Below are 19,941 nucleotides of genomic sequence, written 5' to 3' on the forward strand. Positions count from 1 at the left end.
ATAAACGACATTGCTAAGAATCTACAAACTTGTCGGAACACATAGTTTTCCATCATTATTTCATTATTTGGTTTCTTAATCCTTTTTTCGTGTAAATTATATCATGCTTTCTACATAGATGAGCAAAAGTAATATATTTCCACACTTGTGATATGAGAACTTTTATCCTAACTTAAACATAAAAATGGATCGTTGTAACTTAATCTATCTTTATTCTTTTGACAAGGATAATCAATTTGATTCATTCATCGTTACTATAAGCAGATCTAACACTCCCATACTAAACATTTGTACATAGAGTTTAGTTTTGATACATTTCATTCACTTATTGACCAAATTTAGTATAGACATATATATAAACAGTACTCGAAATTTAGAATTTACCTGATTTGGTAGAAAACATTTGTGAATTCACGAGAATTTGTGTTATTTATTACCTTAATAACATAGAAAATGATTGAACACATATAATTTGACCAAAGTCGCATCTCACGGTGAGATGAGTTCTTCGTAGCTCCAATGGTGGTGGTGGCTTCACAATGTCGACTTCTTCTTCTTTCCCTCGAACCATCGTCTCCTACACTGTGACAACTTCGCTCTTCATCGTTATCTTCCTATGCAGCGTCTTCTTCTTCACTAGACGCACTCTCGAACCTTCTCTCTCTCCTTACCACACCGCCGACATCCCTCTCCCCGCCGTCGATCTACCACCTCCTACGCCTCTCCTCCCTCAAATCGAGCCTCACGATGGTGACGTCACCGTGGAAACGAATCCTAAGGAGGTAGAAGATTCGCGCCGCGGAGGCGATGACGTCGCGGTAGAGACTGAGCTGAAACTGAAAGATGTGGAAGATTCGCACACGGAGAAAACCGAGGAGGAGGAAGAAGGTAGAGGAGAATCGCCCGGTGAAGTTTCCGTAGAATCTGTGGAACATGCGGTGATTGAGAAGATGAGAGGCTGTGATTTGTACAAGGGATCGTGGGTTAAGGGCGATGATGAGTATCCATTGTATCAGCCTGGATCGTGTCCTTATGTGGACGATGCTTTTGATTGCCAGAGGAATGGGAGGCGTGATTCTGACTATCTTAATTGGAGATGGAAGCCTGACGGTTGTGATCTTCCACGGTATGATGTGCTTTTAGTATTATCTCTATTCTCTGTTTCAAACCGCCATTGTTATACTTGATTTGCAGCTATGGCGATGGTACAATGTTGAGCATTATTGTCAATCCATAGAAATGTTGATCAGCATTAAACTAGTGTTAGGGACAGAGTGTGAACTAATGTTGAACATGAGTCGAATTTTCCTATTAGCTGATTGTGAACTGTGAAGCGAAGGGTATTTGAACAATTGTTAGTATAGGTAAAAGAATCTTCTTTCTCTTTACAATAAAACAAAAGAGTTGTAATCAACGGTTAGTCTTTGATCAATGTATTTACTGTCACACTTTATAGATGATACAGTTCGCAGAACACATCATGTGTAATTTCTGTTTGTGCATAGAATGCATGTATCCCGTTCTTATTGACTTTCCAATCATAGGTTTAATGCTACAGACTTCTTGGTGAAGCTACGAGGTAAAAGTTTGATGTTGGTTGGAGATTCAATGAATCGTAACCAGTTTGAATCAATGCTTTGCGTTCTACGAGAAGGTTTATCGGATAAGAGTAGAATGTATGAGGTTCATGGCCATAATATAACAAAAGGGAGAGGCTACTTTGTATTCAAGTTTGAAGTAAGTCCACTCTTCTGTTCATGATTGCCTGTGTTTTCGATTGAATTTTTACTGTGGTATTCTGGTTTGATACTGGAACAAGCAACATATTAGTTATGGATTCTCTAAACTTTATTAGAAATCCCAGCAACACTTTTTAAAACCTTTAATTTTGTTGTATTAATTGCCACATTTTTGTTTGAGAAAAGTATACATATTTGTGCATCCTTTTCTCTTGATTAACGTAAGGGTTTGATAATGTCTGACAGGATTATAATTGCACAGTAGAGTTTGTGAGGTCACATTTTCTTGTGAGGGAAGGAGTTAGAGCAAATGCTCAAGGAAATACTAATCCGACCCTTTCCATTGATCGCATTGACAAGTCACATGCTAAATGGAAGCGAGCTGACATTCTTGTCTTTAACACTGGACATTGGTGGGTTCATGGAAAGACCGCCAGAGGGTATGGTTCTTTCCTTTTCTGCTTTATCACTCTTCTTCACAAATGTTGACTTAGTCAGAGGATTTCCAAATCCCAAATTCATCAAAGTTGCAAAATCTTCTGAATTTTATCATCTTAAAGCTTGATATTAGTGGTTGCATCCCATTGTACTTGTGTAAATGGCAAATGACTTGGTGAATAAAATTAGTGCAGGAAAAACTACTACAAAGAAGGTGACTACATCTACCCGAAATTTGATGCTACTGAAGCATACAGAAGGTCGTTGAAGACTTGGGCAAAATGGATCGATCAGAATGTGAATCCCAAAAAGCAGCTTGTATTTTATCGCGGATACTCCTCTGCCCATTTTCGGTAAACCCTGATCTTTTATTTACCACCCGAAAGTGAGTTCATTTCGGTTTCAGCACTTAGGTTCAGATTAAATTTGTTTTTTTTATACGCCACCCCCATAGTATTTACTTTTGCTGCGGTTTTCTTACAGAAGAGTTAAGTTCTTCCGTGTATTCTGTGTCCTGACTTGAACAGGGGAGGTGAGTGGGACTCGGGAGGGTCATGCAACGGGGAGGTAGAACCTGTGAAGAAGGGTTCAATCATCGATTCCTATCCTTTGAAAATGAAGATAGTCCAGGAAGCCATAAAGGAGATGCAAGTTCCTGTGATTCTTCTAAACGTGACAAAGCTGACTAATTTCCGCAAAGACGGACATCCATCAATCTACGGTAAGACCAACACGGATGGTAAGAAAGTGTCGACAAGGCGACAGGATTGCAGCCACTGGTGCCTGCCGGGAGTTCCCGATGTTTGGAACCATCTTATCTACGCATCTTTGCTCCTTCAACCACATTCTTAAAGTTGAGCTCATACATCAACAAAATTAGATAGAAAGAGAAGAGCAGAAACAAATGACCAGTCCAGTCTTCACTGTTGTAGTAGTGATGTCAAATTTTGTGTAATTTATTGCCCTTGGAGCTGATAAGTAGTTTTTTGTTACTTTCATGTAGAGGTGTGAACAAACGGAATCAGGATGAAATTTTCAGGGTTTTTTAATGGCAAACAATTTTTCTCATAATTGTCAAATCAGTAAACAAAATCTCAAATACGTATTGAAAATTGAAACTACAACAAAATTTAAGGGAAAATTTAGAGAAAAGCTAGCAGCAAAGCAACAAACGACTTGACACTCCATTTTCATGGCGACAATTTCTTCTTCAAATTCTTGATAGACTTCACTCCTCTACGAGCAGCGGGTTTCACTTTCTTCTTCGTCTTCCTACTTGCCAACTCCCTCACTGGACCGGCCGGGATTCCTTGCTTCAGAGCACTTCCTCTTGGTGTAGCAGACGGAGGACACCTCAAATCTTGTGGAGGTAGAGGGCAATGAGGCTTCCACACCAAATTGTTCTTCATTGCGAATCTTACTCTCTTTGAGCTCTTCTCACTGCTCGGGCCAGCTAAGCTTGTCTCTGCTGCATCTCTGTTAACAGTACTAACTTGCTCTTCCCCTTTGTTCTCTCTTTTCCTCTTCTTGGTCTTTTTAGATACGGACACAGGCTCTGCCACGTCACAGACACTTGCAACCTCACTTTTTGACGGACTCATTTCAGAGGCAATCTTCTCAAACTCCTGTCGAAGATCTGATATCATAGTCTCATCAAAGGATTCATCTTTGTTACCAAGATCGACAACACTATCCATAACAGCACCTTTCTTGACACTGTCTTTTTTAGTCTTTGAACATTTCTTCAAACCCTTCTTCTTTGAAGAAGACCCATTAGCAACAATCTTCTTAGACTTAGAAACAACATTTGTATTAGACTCAGACACAGGAACCGATTCAGGAACTTCATCGTTGCCAGGACGAGAAGCTTCTACGATAGATACTTCGATACTAGAACTCGACATATCCTTCTCCAACTGCAAAAACTCCTTGTGAAGAGCAAATATCAATTTCCTATTACCCTGATGACACTCCGGAGAAGAACCCAACTCATAAAACCTCTTTGCAAACTCCATAGACAAAGCAATAGATCCCAAAACCACAACATCATCATCCTCAGGCACTGCATCATCCCCAGATTGTTTAATTATCAGTAGCTTCTTCCCCATCTTCAGTAACTCATCAAACAAATTACTCTTAATCTTCCCCACCAAAATCTTATCATTAACAACACCCATAATCTTCACAAAAGGAGCAAAAAGAAGTTCCAAAACCTCCTTCCTTAATGGAAGAAACGGCCTAAGCTCTTCAACAAAAGCAGAAGTTATATGATAGTTAACACCATTCCCTTGAAACTTATCATCAGCAAGTAAAGTCCCGTCGAACAAAATACCCATCAAACGACGAGTGAATTCCAAATCCCATGAATTGCTATCAATAAGTGAGAAGAAACCGTGCAAGAACCTACGAATCAATAGGTAGAACTTATCTAACCTGAGCCGATCAATACGAGACCACTCACGACGCATGGTGAACAAGAAGACGGTGAAGTAATGGATAGACAAAGGAAGAGGAAGTGATTGAAGAGCAGAAGAGAGACGATCAATAAGTTCTGATTGGTAAAGAGACTTATCAGCGTGCCAGACACAATAGAAGATTCCTTGCCATAGCTTCTTCATATCTTCATCGGAGATTTCAGTTTGTTCTGGGAGCCAAGTACGAAGAACAGTTCGCAAGGATCTGTCGCGGATTGATTGCTTACACGAAGCAAGCTTTTTTATCAACGATTTGCAATCTTCTTCGATGGGTAATGCTTGTTCTGCCGGCGGAACTCGATTCCGTTTCACCATTGTTATCGAATTTTTGAGGAAGACGCAAAAACCGAAAAAAGGTGACGGCAGATTCTGGGTAGGAGAGGTTGGGAGATAAAGAGAAAGAAGGACGTAACAAGGATTAGGGTTTAGCTTTTGTTTCTTTCATTTTGTTTGTCTTTTACATTTTAACCCTTATCTTTACAAAAAAAAAATTTTGTCCAAATCATTTTTGGGACAATTTAAATAAAAATCAAAATAATTAAAGTTCTTTGGAAAATAGCTCTTGTTTTAAAACCTTTTGAAATACGAACATTTTTTCTTTGATTAAAATACACTTTATCCTTTTGAAATGCAAACGTAATTTTCAATATATTCTCTTGGCATAAAAAGAAATTGACGTTGCATCAAATTTGTAATTGTAATATTTGATGGTTTCTTTACTATACCCTAACTTATTTAATGGAGAAATATCCTTTGTATCCAATCTTTGATCTAGAAAATTTTCAATTATGTGATTCAAGTTATAATTATGTCATTGGTATAAGATTGGATCTGAGAGATACAATTTATTGTACATTAAATAAAAGATTAATGAACACGAGGGTTATATATAACTAAAATAAACTTTGTAGACAAATTGTATGAAATAGAGAAAAGTATAAGAACTTCACGAATATGATAAAAACAAAAAAAGTTCAAATGAATTTAAAACAAAAGGAAGAGAAATGAAAAAAGAATAAAACAAAGTTTTCTTTCTTTCTCCTGTTCTTCGTCTCTGACGCGCTCCTCCACCATTTTTATCTTATTCCAAGCTTCCACAGAGACGACTTTTCTTTAGTCGCCCTTTCACGCCGGTGAGTTCTACTTCTTCAATTCTCCATCTTCTTTGTTTTTTCTCGGATTTTTCCTGAACTCAGTGATGTTGGGTTGCTTCGTTTGGTCATCTTCTGGCCAAATTAGCACCGATCATTTTTTGGATATGGATCTATCTCACATGACCCGTAGTGTAAAATTTCTTGTTGTAATCGTTAATTTTAATTTGCTTGCTTAAATTCATGTGAGAAGCTGGAGAATTACAAATGTTTTTGGCGTGAGATTCGTTGAGAGTTTTTAGTCATTGGACCTCATCCAGCTTGTAGCAAAGCTCACATCTCTATCTCTCAATTGATTATGTACAAGGAAGACTCCAATTACTTTGTTTGAAACTGTTGTTGCGTGGAGCTAGATTGCTTCTCTGATACTGACAAAATTCTTTCTGCAGATTTCTGGTTCCAGGATGAGTAAAGTTAACAGTGAGGAATCTTCTAGTAGCCAAAAATTGTTGAAGGAGGTTGAGAAAATAAGCGAAGCTCTGTATGTGAACAAGAATCCTAGGGGTTCAGTTGCTGGTTCTAATAAGACTCCAACGAAACCATTGAGTCGTAGCAACTTGGCTGAGCCTAAGGAGAAGAAATCGTTTTGGAATTGGCCTCTCAGAGCTATTAATCATGTCAGAAACCGCCGATTCAATTGTTGTTTCTCTGCTCAAGTCCATTCCATCGAAGGATTACCACCGATATTCCAGGATCTTTCTCTCACTGTGCACTGGAAACGTCGTGATGAATCTTTAAGCACTCGTCCTGCAAAAGTTTCTAATGGAAGAGCTGAATTTAAGGACAAGCTGACACATACATGCTCGGTCTACGGAAGCAGAAGTGGACCGCATCACTCAGCTAAGTATGAAGCTAAGCATTTCTTGCTGTATGTCTCTCTGGTTGGATCTCCTGAGATTGATTTGGGAAAACATCGAATGGATCTCACTAAATTGCTTCCTCTCACACTTGAGGAGTTGCAGGATGAGAAAAGCTCTGGTAAGTGGTCAACGACATTTCAGTTGTCTGGAAAGGCTAATGGTGCTACTTTAAGCATGAGTTTTGGGTACACTGTTGTTGGTGATACTCGTAATCCTGCTTCATCTGGTAGCACTCAGAATTTCCGCAGTTCGTCAAATGTAAAACAAACTAGTAATAACACAGGGTTGACAAGAGCTATCAGTGCAAAGTCTAGTCTAGGGAATGGAAAGTCCGCGTCTCGGCGTTATGATCATAGTATTGTCAACAGAGAATCACATCCTTTGTCCCAGAATATGGAGGAAATTAAAGACCTTCATGAAATTTTGCCTGCTGTACAATCTGACCTGGGTAGTTCTGTAAACACTTTGTATCAAAAATTTGATGAGGAGAAGGTGGATCCTGCAAATGAGTCTCAGTTCGAATTTGACGTTGTCACTAAACACATTGAACCTGTTGAGTCGATATCTCATGAAAAAGAAGATGCAAATGCACTTCAAAGCGAGTTGGTAACTGGGAATGAAACTGTTGTTCCTTTTGAGGAAATAAAAAAAGCTGGTGAAGTTCCTACTGCTGGAAGTGACGAAGTTGGTGCAGAAAATTTCCCTTTAGAAGAGCCCTTGGTAAACGGTAATGAAACTGATGTTCCTTTTGAACTATTAAAGAAAGCTGGTGAAGTTCCTACTGCTGGAAGGGACGAAGTTGGTACAGAAATTTTGCCTCCAGAAGAGCCCTTGGTAAATGGGAATGAAACTGATGTTCCTTTTGAGGAATTAATGATTACTGGCGAAGCTAGTATTGCTAGAAGTGAGGAAGCTGTTGAGATTGTTACAGAAGAGTTGGCTCCAGAAGAGGGAAACAAAATTTCTCCGAAGAACGAGGAAAGTGTTGTTCCTAAAGATGCTGAAGAGGTAATGAACGGTGAGAAAGACTTGAAAGAAATGATAATGAAAGATCTTGAATCAGCTTTGAAAAGTGTAGAAATGTTGGAAGCTACTGCGTCAGAAGACGAGGAAGATCGAAAAAAGCATGGAGACAAAGATAAATATTTTATAACACCAATGAAGGAAACAGTGCCATCATGTTCGAGAGATGTGGCTGAATCTGTGGCATGTGAGTTCTTAGACATGCTAGGTATTGAACACAGCCCTTTTGGTCTAAGTTCTGAGAGTGAACCTGAATCCCCAAGGGAGCGCCTGTTAAGAGAGTTTGAAATGGAAACTCTAGCGGCAGGTTCTTTGTTTGACTTTAGTATTGAAGGTGATGATCCCCAATTGGAATGTGATGAAAACTTTCCGAACGAGTATGAGTCGGATTTTGAAGAAGGTTTTGATCTGGCATCCCTTGTTCATGACATAGAAGAAGAGTACCAGTTGGAAGCTCAAGCAAGAGTTAGCCATCCCAGGGCCAAAATGTTAGAAGGCTTGGAAACAGAATCTCTGATGCGTGAGTGGGGTATGAATGAAAACACATTTCAAAACTCTCCGCCTCACAATGGTCGTGATGCGTTTCATCCAGCTGATTTTCCAGTGAAGGAGCCATTTGATTTGCCTCCTCTTGGAGATGGCTTGGGTCCAGTTGTGCAGACAAAGAATGGAGGGTTCTTGCGATCAATGAATCCCTTACTGTTCAGGAACTCTAAAGCTGGAGGCAGCTTGATCATGCAAGTGTCAACTCCAGTGGTGGTGCCTGCTGAGATGGGCTCTGGTATCATGGAGATACTTCAAAAACTAGCCACTGCTGGAATTGAGAAGCTCTCGATGCAGGCAAATAAAGTAATGCCTTTGGACGATATAACAGGGAAAACCATGGAAGAGGTGTTGTGGGAAACTTCACCTACAATTGACATTGGGGACAGGTTTGCATCACTCTTATCATTGCTCGTTTTGATTTGTGGGGAGTTTTAAGTGAAAATTGTGCTTAAAACAGCTTTTCTTACAAGTTGGTTGTATTTGGTTTATCTTCTCAACACAGGGATCATGTATCAGAGCGTGAATCTGGTGATGCATCTGGTTTTGTGAGGGGAGGTGAAAGACGAACATCATTTGCAGCTAAGCCAAAAAAGTTTGGTTCAAGCTCTGGTAACAATAACTTTGACTCGGAGTATGTATCACTTGAAGATCTTGCTCCTTTGGCTATGGATCAGATTGAAGCACTTTCTTTGGAAGGATTGAGAATACAATCAGGAATGTCAGATGAGGATGCACCCTCGGACATCACTGCACAATCTATTGGAGATATCTCAGCCTTTCAAGGGAAAAGCGGGTGCGTTGGTCTAGAAGGTGCTGCCGGTTTACAACTTCTGGACATAAAAGATGATGGGGACGATGATGATGATGGTTTAATGGGACTCTCCTTGACTCTTGATGAGTGGATGAAGTTAGATTCAGGGGACATTGGCGATGAAGACGAAATAAATGAGCGAACTTCAAAAATTCTGGCTGCCCATCATGCAAACCCACTAAACTTTATCCGTAAAGGATCAAAAGGGGAGAAAAGAAAGGGAAAAAAAGGAAGGAAATGCGGTTTACTGGGTAATACCTTCACCGTAGCACTAATGGTGCAACTTCGAGATCCACTAAGGAACTACGAACCAGTAGGAGCTCCTATGCTTTCTCTTATCCAAGTTGAGAGATTGTTCGTCCCTCCAAAGCCCAAAATCTACAGCACAGTTTCAGAGCTGAAGAAAACCGATGAAGAGGAGGAAGCGGACGCGAGTGATGCAAAGAAAGAAGAGAAACCCATGGAGGAACAAGGAATACCTCAGTACAAAATCACAGAGGTACATCTTACCGGTATGAAGAGCGAGACAGATAAGAAGCCATGGGGAATCACGACTCAGCAGCAGCAGGTGCAGTCTGGTTCAAGGTGGTTGATGGCTAACGGAATGGGAAAAGGGAACAACAAGCTTCCTCTTATGAAACCAAAATTGGGTTCGGCAAAGCCTGGTGACAAGTTGTGGAGTGTCTCTGGTTCTGGGTCTAAATGGAAAGAGCTTGGGAAAATGGGAAAGTCGAACACACACATTCGAAATCCGAATGTAATAATGCCAAAATGAAACTGAAGCAGTAGCATGTGTCTGCTCTGTATTTTTGATGCTAAGTAAAGTTAATGTTATGTGGTGTGGTGGATTGTGTGTAGATTCACTTCAAATGTTGCATGTGGTTTATATTGTGTTTGCAGTTTTAGGTTTTGCGGATCAAACTAATCGCTGTTTGTGGTACAGTTAAGAGATCAATGGAACAAACAAGATCCTTTGAACTTGGCTACTTTAATGTCTGAAATCAATTACTCAAACTAGACTAAAAATCATAATGGCTACTCTATGATTATTGGACATTAGGGTAATAATAATTTCTAGAAAGCGGAATGTTTTAACATGCACTTGGATTATTATTAAAAGTTGAAACAGCAACCAAAGGTTCATAAGAAAATAAAAGAAAACAGAAAATGAAACTTCAGAACATCGATAAGGATAAGTTTTTCCCGCAGACCGAAGCAGAAACCAAACCAGGTGAAGATCTCACCTCCCAAGTGCATGAGACTCGAACAACCACTTTTGATCACATCACAAAAGCTCAGAAGCTTCCACCACGAAGACGAAGAACCAAGTGAAGAGTCGACTCCTTCTGGATGTTGTAATCTGCAAGAGTCCGACCATCCTCAAGCTGCTTCCCAGCGAAGATGAGTCTCTGTTGGTCCGGTGGGATCCCTTCCTTGTCCTGAATCTTAGCCTTGACATTATCAATTGTGTCTGAGCTCTCAACCTCAAGAGTAATGGTTTTTCCGGTAAGGGTCTTCACAAATATCTGCATACCACCACGGAGACGAAGCACAAGATGGAGGGTAGACTCCTTTTGGATGTTGTAATCAGCGAGTGTGCGTCCATCTTCAAGCTGTTTTCCAGCAAATATGAGTCTCTGCTGATCTGGTGGAATCCCTTCCTTGTCTTGAATCTTTGCCTTGACATTATCGATTGTGTCTGAGCTCTCAACCTCCAAAGTGATAGTCTTGCCAGTTAAGGTCTTCACAAAAATCTGCATACCACCTCTCAGACGAAGCACCAAATGAAGGGTTGACTCTTTTTGGATGTTGTAATCAGCAAGAGTGCGACCATCCTCTAGCTGCTTACCGGCAAAGATAAGCCTCTGCTGGTCCGGTGGGATTCCCTCTTTATCTTGGATCTTAGCTTTGACATTGTCAATGGTGTCTGAGCTCTCAACCTCAAGGGTGATTGTTTTACCCGTCAGAGTCTTCACAAAGATTTGCATACCACCACGGAGACGAAGGACAAGGTGAAGAGTAGACTCCTTTTGGATATTGTAGTCAGCAAGAGTCCTTCCATCTTCAAGCTGCTTACCAGCGAAAATAAGTCTTTGCTGGTCCGGAGGGATTCCTTCCTTGTCCTGGATCTTTGCCTTGACGTTGTCAATAGTGTCAGAGCTTTCAACCTCCAAGGTAATGGTTTTGCCAGTCAGAGTCTTGACAAAGATCTGCATACCACCTCTTAACCTGAGAACCAAGTGGAGTGTTGATTCTTTCTGGATGTTGTAATCAGCCAAGGTGCGGCCATCTTCTAGCTGCTTACCAGCGAAGATCAATCTTTGCTGGTCAGGAGGAATGCCTTCCTTGTCCTGGATCTTTGCCTTAACATTGTCGATGGTGTCAGAGCTCTCAACCTCGAGAGTGATGGTCTTACCAGTGAGTGTTTTCACGAAAATTTGCATCTGCGAAGGAAGAGAGCAAGTAGTAATCGATCAGCAAAAATAACCAAACTAGAAACTGTGATAAGAAATCAAAACAAACCAGAGAACTGATCTAGAACCCTAATCTTATATGAGAATTGCACAAACAAACAAGAAATTGACGATATTACTTCTTATCAAAACAAAGATCACTACAAACATAAAAACCTGACGAACTACGAATTGAGAGATCTTAGTATTCCTAAAATCATAAAATCGAGATAACTCATAAATCAAAGAATCGAGAAAAGCATAGATGAAACGGAATCAATAATTTCCCGATTCAATCATCCAAGGACATCATACAGACCTAAACGAGAGATCAGACGCGAAATCAAATAGAAATAACAATAAGAGAAACAGGTACCTTGAAAGAGAGAATCGTTCGAAGAGATGTGAAGAGCGATCTAGGTTTTTTTTTACTTTTTTCTGTGAGAGAGATGAAGAATCAGAGCAGAAGATAATACTTCGCTAGAAAATAGCCTTCTTATATAATGGTGACCAAAACCGAGTTTTAATTAATTGGCCCAAAAGGCCCAAAGGCCCAAAACATTATTTATTTTAAATTTTTTTGAACATCGGCTAAATAGTTGCTTATTAGTGCAAATGTCGAGATATAGTTGACAAGCTACTTAGAAATCTGCAATATAATGCTTATTAGTTATTACAATTTGAAGCCAAAGAGACTATAAAATGAAACATTGAGAACAATAACAACTCATAAAGAAAAACCAAATCATTAGAAGAAACAAACTCAAAATGCTAAAGGAACTCGAAATAACAAAACGCACAACCACATTTTTAAAAAAATGAACAATGAAACTAAGAGAAGCTTAATTAGTTCCCCCAAGCACACCCTTAAGCTTCTTAACTTCTGCATCGCTAAGGAACGTTGTGGCTTCAACAAGTTCTGAAGGCAAATCGTTTGCAAACAGAGCAAATGGTAGAATTTGGAGCCCTGGGGAGGAGCTTCCGAATGCGACAAAGGCCAAGGCAGGGCCTTTCCCAGAGTTTAGCTGAAAATGAAGAAGTCCTTGAGGAAACACCATAGAATCTCCTCTGTTGAGAGTCTTCAAGTAAACTTTGTTGGCGGAGGAGATAAATCCGGCGCAAATGGTGCCTTGAATGACTACAAGGACCTCAGAAGCACCAGGATGAGTGTGGAGAGGGATGACACCACCACCGGCTAAGTCAAGACGAGCCAGAGATACGCCAAGGCCATTGATGCCTGCGTAAGCAGGAGCAAAGGCTGGAGTCACTGCGGCTTTAATGATGTTGGAAGTGTTTCCAGCTGTGCCGAGGCCGGTAAATGCAAAGTCATTTTCGGTGACTTGGTCAGGGTTCTTGCAAGAGTAACCTGATGGGCTTTGAGGACCCTTTGGGTCAGCTACACAAAAGTCTTGAACAGAGGCAAAAGAGATGGTTGAAATGAGGGAGATGATGAAGAAAATTTGGATTATCATCTTCATTTTTCTTTAGAATGTTTTATAGATAAGAGCTTTTGTTGAAGTTATGAGGCAGAAAGAGAGGCAGTCTGGTTTATATAGAGACTGAGAAGATATTGATATGGTTAACGTGAGGATGGTCTTGAAGCAATCTAGAGGCATCTTATTTTTTTAGCATTGCATGCATGTGAACTTTGGGTGTACGTACGTGGGAAAAACCCCACATGGCTTGATGGGGCTTCATGTCAGAGATTTTTGTCAGTTTCGGAGAATGGTGATAAATGGTTCGTTTTCAATAAGATGTAAAAAATGCTTAAGAAAGTTTTATTCTACTGGCACAAGTGTAAAACTAATCACCCTGTTGCATTCAAACTTTTAGAGTTTTATCCAAAGTTAGGAAGTCACCTTTATCAAGAGAGAATGAAATTCATGTCAAAATCGTTTAGCAAAGGAAGGTTATTGAACATCATTACCAATGAAGCGCTGTACGACAATGACTTTGTAAACTCTTGTGAAAGCAACGGGATTGACGTTATATATAGAATTTTTTTGTGCTTTTTAAATTGCAACAATTCGTAGTACAAACTAATTAAAGATGCGTTGTGAATAATTTTTTGAGGATATATAATTCGAAAAAATTGGTGTGCATGGTACTAAATTTACATAATAGTTTAGCATTAAGAGAAATAAAATCATTGTTTTAAACTATCCTCAAGGTTTCGATCCTGATAACTATAATGTACAACGTAGTAAGAATTATAATCTTGAAAGGTAAAAGCTGTTAGAAGCTCCCAAAGATCATACTATCCAAAAGGAACCTCTTTTTGATGAGATATTTTTGTAAAGAAGATATGAATGGAGAAGAAAAGAGATTGGTGTGGTCCAATTTTGGGTAAAGAGCAAACATGTCTCTTCCCTTCTCTAATTTGGACTCCTCTGCTCAACTTACTTATCCTCTCATCTCAGCAATTTTCAAAATCGTGTGGCTCTTTAACGTTCCCTCGAGCATAGGGCATTTACTATCTCCAAATCCAGTCTACAGTATAGGCAAAATAAGTTATTGTTTCGGGTCTTGGATTTTTAAATACAATTCTTGGAGAAGATAAACTTGGTTGTTGTTTTTTTTTTACATTTTATAGCATCTTGTTTTTTTTTACATTTAATTTGTTAAAAAATCTGATTCTACCATATGACAATTTCAACAATATTGAAGCTTCTCCAAGAACACAAGAGCAATAACAAGAGGATAAAAGAATAAAGCTTATAATGTACACTGCTTTATATACAAGGTGATTCTTTAATAAGCTCAATCTAGCTAACTAATTATTAATTAACAACTTGATAAACCATCTAACAAGCTTATAACTAACACTAGTCTAATATGGTCAAAACTTGATTCAAGCATGGGCTTCTTGTGATTTTAGTACTGTTATCAAAGCCTGTGTGTTTGTTTAGCCCAAAACTTTGGTCCATGCAATATAGGCTTCTTGAAATTGGTAACATAAGAACTCGATCTTTGAAGCCCAGATTAAATGTCTAAAAAGATAAGCCCAAAACTAAAAAGCCCATAAAGGAAAACATGCATACGTAAAACAAAACTAAGCAAACAAGTGAACAAAAAACACAAAACAATACCAAGTTACCCCAACAGCAAAAGAAGTTGCAAAATAAAACGTTTTATAAATCCAATTAGAGCCACCATTAGCATATTATAAATGTAGATTACAATTAATCAACCAAAACATGATTAATCTAAATATTAAGATATACATATCGATCTGTCAACTTTTATTTGTACCAAGAAAATAATAGAAACATGAAAGATATAAATACCAGCGACAACAAGCGGAGAGTGTCAGAGAAGAGATGAGTATAGAATTCACATAATGCATCGAGCCATATGCTACATTGACAAATTGCATTTAATAATTTTTCTTTGCAGAGAGGTCCACACCATCCCTCTCTGACACTTTTTTGTACCCTAAACTTCCTCTAATTTCGTTTTCAACCCCTCTTTTTATTAATTTTACTCTTGACATGGACAACACCTCAGTCTCTCTTTAATGGGACCTCTACAAATACATTAACACACAAATAAAAACTATGAAAGATGAAAAAAAGAAAAAGTAGAAAAGACCTTCACTTCTGACTTCTGATCCCTCAGTTGGATCCGTACCGTACAAAAACCAGAAACCCTTGATCAATTATTACACGACTACGAATTTATCTCTCTATCTTTTTTCTTTTTCACCATGAAAATCTATTTTTTTACCCTCTGCTGAATTATTCTCTCTGACTTCTTTTATCAAAAAAAGAATATAGTTTAGTAATTAATACCTACGAATATCTCTGAGATCTTTTTCTAAAACCCATCGGATATAAGCAGTGAATGTTATGTCGGATCTCTGTTATAGATGTTTCGTCAATTTTGTATCTAGTTGTGTCCTACGAATCTCGTCAAATTTTGGCTATAAATTATCTTGTTATCATTTAGTTATGATTCATTTCAGACTACTACTATAACCCAGTGAGGAAATCGATTTTATTGCTTAACCTATCTAACTTTAAATGCAAGTAATTACAGGTTGATCCATAATTAATTACCAAATTGTAGTCATTTCTTGCCTTTATCCATTTTACCTTAGCTATTGAAGAAAATGGAGTTTCGTAAAGAAACAAAATTACGAAAAGTTTGAAAATTGAGCTGTATGCTGACACTAGGAACATGTCTCGTTTTATTTACCTGTATATGATTTTTTTTTTGAATTTTTAACTGCGAAATGGATTGTAAATTCTTGACATAATAACAACTATTCTATATTTCTATATATTTATATTTCTATCCATATTTCACCACATTTCACATCTGCTAAAATTTCTTTCACCGGGTAGCTATTGTTCGAACTAAAGCCGTAATTACTAGTCAATGTGCAAAGTGTGGTTTTACACATGATCCGCTGCAAATTAACAAATAAAAAAATTGGTGTGTTTTAAACAATTAAAATGAGAAATTTACACGTGATTATGGTCCATATATAACTCGTATACTAAGATAGGCCACTAATTTTTTTTCCCTATTATTGAGCCGGTCGAACATCAGAGTTGTGTGATTGCTTTGTATCTTTTTTCTTCGTTTTTTACACATAGTTTGTGTACATACTTTACATTAGTATCCCACGGCTAAAACCCAAAAAAAAAAAACATATCCCATGACAGACTCGCTTGATAGTTGATAGTAATCATCATTCATCACTTACAAAAAGACAAAAATATTCACAATTTTATTACAAAATCAAGAAAGTGTTGCTTCCTTTAAGAGATTAAGAAAAAATTTGAACAAAAAATAGAGGAAACAGCTATAATGATTATAATAATAATAAAGTTTAATTAGAAAGCTAAACAACAAGGATTAGAACATAGATTTTTACAATTGCAAAAACAACAAGAACAAAGTCGTACCTTGGGACAACTAAAACAAGATGACCATCTGATCTTGCAGTTGCAGCTGCAGCATGAGCTCTTCTTTTTATTCAGACACGACGGTCGAGTGCAACTGCAACTGCGGAAACAGCTGGGAATGCAGCAAGACATGTCCGGACAAGAACACCAGCAACCTCGGAAGCATGAACAGCTCGGGCAGCTTAGTCTCGGGCAACAACAAATGTTTGAGCAGCATGACCCGTCACAGCATTTGGACCCTATACAGCTGCAAGATGTACAGTTGCAGCACTTGGGTTTCCTCAGATGGCACGAACATTTGGATTGGCAGCAACAGCAGAAACTCACCAGGCTCAAACATGGGCCACTGCATTGAGTTAATTAATTAGTATCACTTTATTCAGATAGCTACACATATCAGTAATTCTAGCAAAATCTAAGATTAAAAGCATTGGCTAAAAACATTTCTTACTAGTTGAGGTCTTATGCAAATTTTATATAAAATTGCGAAAATAAAATATTTTCAAAATATAATGTTCCAATTTAAATGCTTACCAGAGCCACTTCCAGAACCGGAAGGATCTTCGACTTTTTCGTTGTCTATTTATATGAGAAGACAAAAACAGCACAACGGAATTGTAAGAGCGGGCAAAGTACGAGAAAAGTGTGAAGTCATTGAGTGAACTAGAAATACGCTTACGCAGGGATCAATGGGTCAGAATTTGCAACAACAAAATCAGAGACTCTGCCACAACAAAATATTTCTTTTATCAATAAACCAAACTGATAAAAACTGATAGAATGTTTTTAAAACACTCACTCTTTGATGCATCTAGATGCCGGTTGTACGCCTTCGATGAATTTAATTTCGCCCTGATCATAACGACATTCGAAATATTGGTTAAGAAACATCATTTCATTAATCAACCAAATTGTATTTGCTTGGTTAAAAAAAGAGAAGATCTAAATTAAGTAGACACTAATGGGACAAAACAAGAATTGCATATTAAACTAAACATATACAGTGTAAAAAATAATTTAATTACAACCAATTATATGCACTATAGAAAAAGTAATCATAGAGGGGGAAATGAGAAAGCAACATGAGGAAAAAGGTGACCAAGAATTGGTCCTTTCAAACGCAGATAGCAATAAAGACAAAAGCTTTCACAAAAATTGATTGATATGGCAAAGCAAAACAAAACAAAATCAGCAATGGAAGCTAACCAAATTCAATATATTTTTTAGATCTTTCCCTACTTTGCTTCTAATGCTTTTCTTCTTTATCTTTATGTATTTTTCCCTTTAATACTCTCTTTGACTAAGCACTCACTTTCATAGTACACATGCACGAACACATTAGGCCTCAGTGATGCAAACAACTGAGTAAATGGGCGTCTCATCGGTCACTTCACACTACAACATGATCACATTTTTTTTTTTTACCTTTAACATTTTTTTTACTTTTTTTTTTTTATGTATCCTTAATTTTAAAACAGAATGTAACTACTAACAATATTCTATAACCCAAAAAAAATCCTGATTAACGAAAAGCATAGGAACCCAATTAATTTAGTTTTTAAAGAATAGATCCGTTGAAACTCCCTCAACTAACAAAAAAATTACTAAGAGAAATGATTCAAATTAATTTTCAATTAAGAAAACATGCATTAGTTTAAGTGGTTAAAGCCCTTGTTGGCATATCATAGTACTAGTTTGAATTTAATTAGATATAGAAATAGAGAAATGTGTCTGATGACAGAAATTAATAATTCTTTTTGGGAGCATCAAAGAGAACAAATATAAATTAAATGTCTTGGGTTTCTATAATTGCTGTCAAAACATAACACAACGGTCCAGAGTCCAAACCAACCTGGATATAGTAGGGACCAAGTTTTAACACTCTTTTCTCACAACAACCAAAAATCAAATAGTACTACAACTGGATTATTTAGTTATACAAGAGAGGTTAATTAGCATTAATTAATTTACTAATCAGAAACTAATACTAGTACCAATTTTTTTTGAAAAAGAGAGAGTAATAATAATAAAAACAAAGGAGTGATGAAATTCAAAATATTGGGACACTTCCTCAGAGTAATCAAAAATGGCACAGATTTTATGAATAAAATAAGAATGAAAAGGACTGTTTTTAAAATAGTAGTAGTAGTAGTAATAAAATAAAAGTATTGAGAGAGAGAGACTTGCCTCGAGAAAACCAATCTCTCTCTCGAGCATCTGAACTCTCGCCGCCTCTCTGCGTTTCCCGTACAAATCTGGATACTCTGGTGGAGACTTAGGACGAGGCGGTGGTAGAGACGACGGAGCAAGAGACGATGAACTCACTCCACCAGCAGCTGATTCTTTTCCTCCTCCTTCGCCACCGCCAGAAGGAGCAGACATTTTCGGAGAGAAATGGTTTGGAGTGTCTCAAGAGAGAAACATGCAGTGGTGTTATTACTTAGGAGAGAAGTGAACCAGAAGAAGAGAAGAGGAAGCGGCGAGTGAGTGAGAAAAACAATGCAAAGAAGAAAGAAAAAGAGAAAGAGAGAGAGATGAGTGTGTAGTAGTAGAGAGGAAGAGAGAGAGGTGGGTGGCAGAGGAAGTAATTATAGCATCTGACAAGGATTATTACTTACCTTCCTCTGCCCCTTTTAAGGCTCCGTGTCTCTGTTTTTTTTAAAACCTTAATTATATTTTTAATCTTTAGGCTTTTTATTTAAACAACAAAAAATAATTCTTATTTAATGCAACTTTTTAAAGACAATAATGTTTTTTTTTTTACTAATTCATTAAATTTACACAGTATCTTGATTATGATTTTGGATGGTAAAACAATGAGCACTTAAAAGTATCTCAATAGATGCAAAATGGAGTTCTCATTATTGGTTCTCTTAAAAAAGAGTTGAAAAATAAATCAAAATGGATTAAAAGAGAGAGAGAGCTGTCTCTTTTGAGAGAGTTTTTGAGAGAGATGAGAGACGATGATGTGGTGCCTTATCATTGGTTAATTGTTTTTAACAAAAAAAGCAAAAAAAGCGTGAAAGCTTCTCCTGATTCTATCTTGATCATTGTTTCTAATCATGTCGATGTTTTGACTTACATTGCTTGGAAACTCTCTAATTTTCAGGTGAATCGAGTTCTTGGATCTGGTATACTAATCTTCTCGGTTCCGATTCTTAATCGCAGATCATCTCGATGTTAATGCTCTAGATGTAAAGGTCAGCTTCTATCTAAATTAGGGATTTGTGTAATAAAGCTGTGCTTTTTTTGGTTATAGACTGCGATTAAGGAGTGATTAGCTTGCTTTTATATGGTTTAGTCATTAGTGTGATAAAAATCTATGCTTCTGTTGTTTAATACTGCAGCTACAGAAGTGTCGAAGAGTTTCACATAGACTTTCATCTCAACTACTTATGGTTTTTTGCCTTATTCGTTTTCAGGTTATCTTTGTGTGAAGAAGTTGCAGGTTTGGTTTGAAAAATTGCAGCTTTTAATTTTTTGAGTTATAGATTGCAGGTTTTGGTGAACTAATTTGCATGTTTTGGTTTGAG

The 19,941-nt window shown here is 37.7% G+C and overlaps 6 protein-coding genes across 9 annotated transcripts; 2 read left to right on the plus strand and 4 right to left on the minus strand.

Moving 5' to 3' along the window:
- Window positions 1–360: 360 nt before the first annotated feature.
- On the plus strand, window positions 361–3,249 carry TBL5 (TRICHOME BIREFRINGENCE-LIKE 5; the record flags this gene model as incomplete). 2 transcript variants are annotated; one of them, NM_122066.4, is made up of 5 exons in its annotated part: window positions 361–1,126; window positions 1,545–1,737; window positions 1,986–2,179; window positions 2,372–2,530; window positions 2,705–3,249. In NM_122066.4, exons 1-5 carry the CDS (start codon window positions 540–542, stop codon window positions 3,027–3,029), a joined length of 1,458 nt encoding a protein of 485 aa, NP_197559.1. In that variant the 5' UTR covers window positions 361–539. The 2 variants fall into 2 exon arrangements, with proteins under 2 accessions (NP_197559.1, NP_001331307.1); NM_001343675.1 differs by lacking the exon at window positions 2,705–3,249 and having other exon boundaries at window positions 460–1,126; window positions 2,372–2,534.
- On the minus strand, window positions 3,201–5,056 carry AT5G20600 (ribosomal RNA processing-like protein). Its single transcript, NM_122067.4, has one exon. The coding sequence runs from the start codon at window positions 4,964–4,966 to the stop codon at window positions 3,368–3,370; it is 1,599 nt and encodes a 532-aa protein (NP_197560.2). The 5' UTR covers window positions 4,967–5,056; the 3' UTR covers window positions 3,201–3,367.
- Window positions 5,057–5,633: 577 nt separating this feature from the next.
- On the plus strand, window positions 5,634–10,018 carry AT5G20610 (EEIG1/EHBP1 protein amino-terminal domain protein). Its single transcript, NM_122068.3, has 3 exons — window positions 5,634–5,784; window positions 6,192–8,617; window positions 8,734–10,018. The coding sequence occupies exons 2-3, from the start codon at window positions 6,207–6,209 to the stop codon at window positions 9,815–9,817; spliced, it is 3,495 nt and encodes a 1,164-aa protein (NP_197561.1). The 5' UTR covers window positions 5,634–5,784; window positions 6,192–6,206; the 3' UTR covers window positions 9,818–10,018.
- Window positions 10,019–10,075: 57 nt separating this feature from the next.
- Window positions 10,076–12,032, minus strand: UBQ4 (ubiquitin 4). Of its 2 annotated transcripts, NM_001343676.1 has the most exons (3): window positions 11,872–12,032; window positions 11,406–11,486; window positions 10,076–11,177 (listed from the first exon to the last, which is right to left on the minus strand). In NM_001343676.1, exons 2-3 carry the CDS (start codon window positions 11,484–11,486, stop codon window positions 10,338–10,340), a joined length of 921 nt encoding a protein of 306 aa, NP_001332370.1. In that variant the 5' UTR covers window positions 11,872–12,032; the 3' UTR covers window positions 10,076–10,337. The 2 variants fall into 2 exon arrangements, with proteins under 2 accessions (NP_001332370.1, NP_568397.1); NM_122069.4 differs by having other exon boundaries at window positions 10,093–11,486; window positions 11,872–11,985.
- Window positions 12,033–12,051: 19 nt separating this feature from the next.
- GER3 (germin 3) lies at window positions 12,052–13,059 on the minus strand. The gene has a single exon (NM_122070.3). The coding sequence runs from the start codon at window positions 12,971–12,973 to the stop codon at window positions 12,338–12,340; it is 636 nt and encodes a 211-aa protein (NP_197563.1). The 5' UTR covers window positions 12,974–13,059; the 3' UTR covers window positions 12,052–12,337.
- A 3,120-nt stretch (window positions 13,060–16,179) lies between these two features.
- Window positions 16,180–19,186, minus strand: AGG3 (guanine nucleotide-binding protein subunit gamma). Of its 2 annotated transcripts, NM_147870.4 has the most exons (5): window positions 18,596–19,186; window positions 17,208–17,260; window positions 17,088–17,132; window positions 16,943–16,987; window positions 16,180–16,754 (listed from the first exon to the last, which is right to left on the minus strand). In NM_147870.4, the coding sequence occupies exons 1-5, from the start codon at window positions 18,788–18,790 to the stop codon at window positions 16,337–16,339; spliced, it is 756 nt and encodes a 251-aa protein (NP_680175.2). In that variant the 5' UTR covers window positions 18,791–19,186; the 3' UTR covers window positions 16,180–16,336. The 2 variants fall into 2 exon arrangements, with proteins under 2 accessions (NP_680175.2, NP_001330927.1); NM_001343677.1 differs by lacking the exon at window positions 18,596–19,186 and having other exon boundaries at window positions 16,200–16,754; window positions 17,208–18,428.
- Window positions 19,187–19,941: the final 755 nt, after the last annotated feature.

The sequence above is a fragment of the Arabidopsis thaliana genome, chromosome 5 (genome assembly GCF_000001735.4).
Source record: "Arabidopsis thaliana chromosome 5, partial sequence".
In the NCBI taxonomy this organism is placed as follows: Eukaryota; Viridiplantae; Streptophyta; class Magnoliopsida; order Brassicales; family Brassicaceae; genus Arabidopsis; species Arabidopsis thaliana.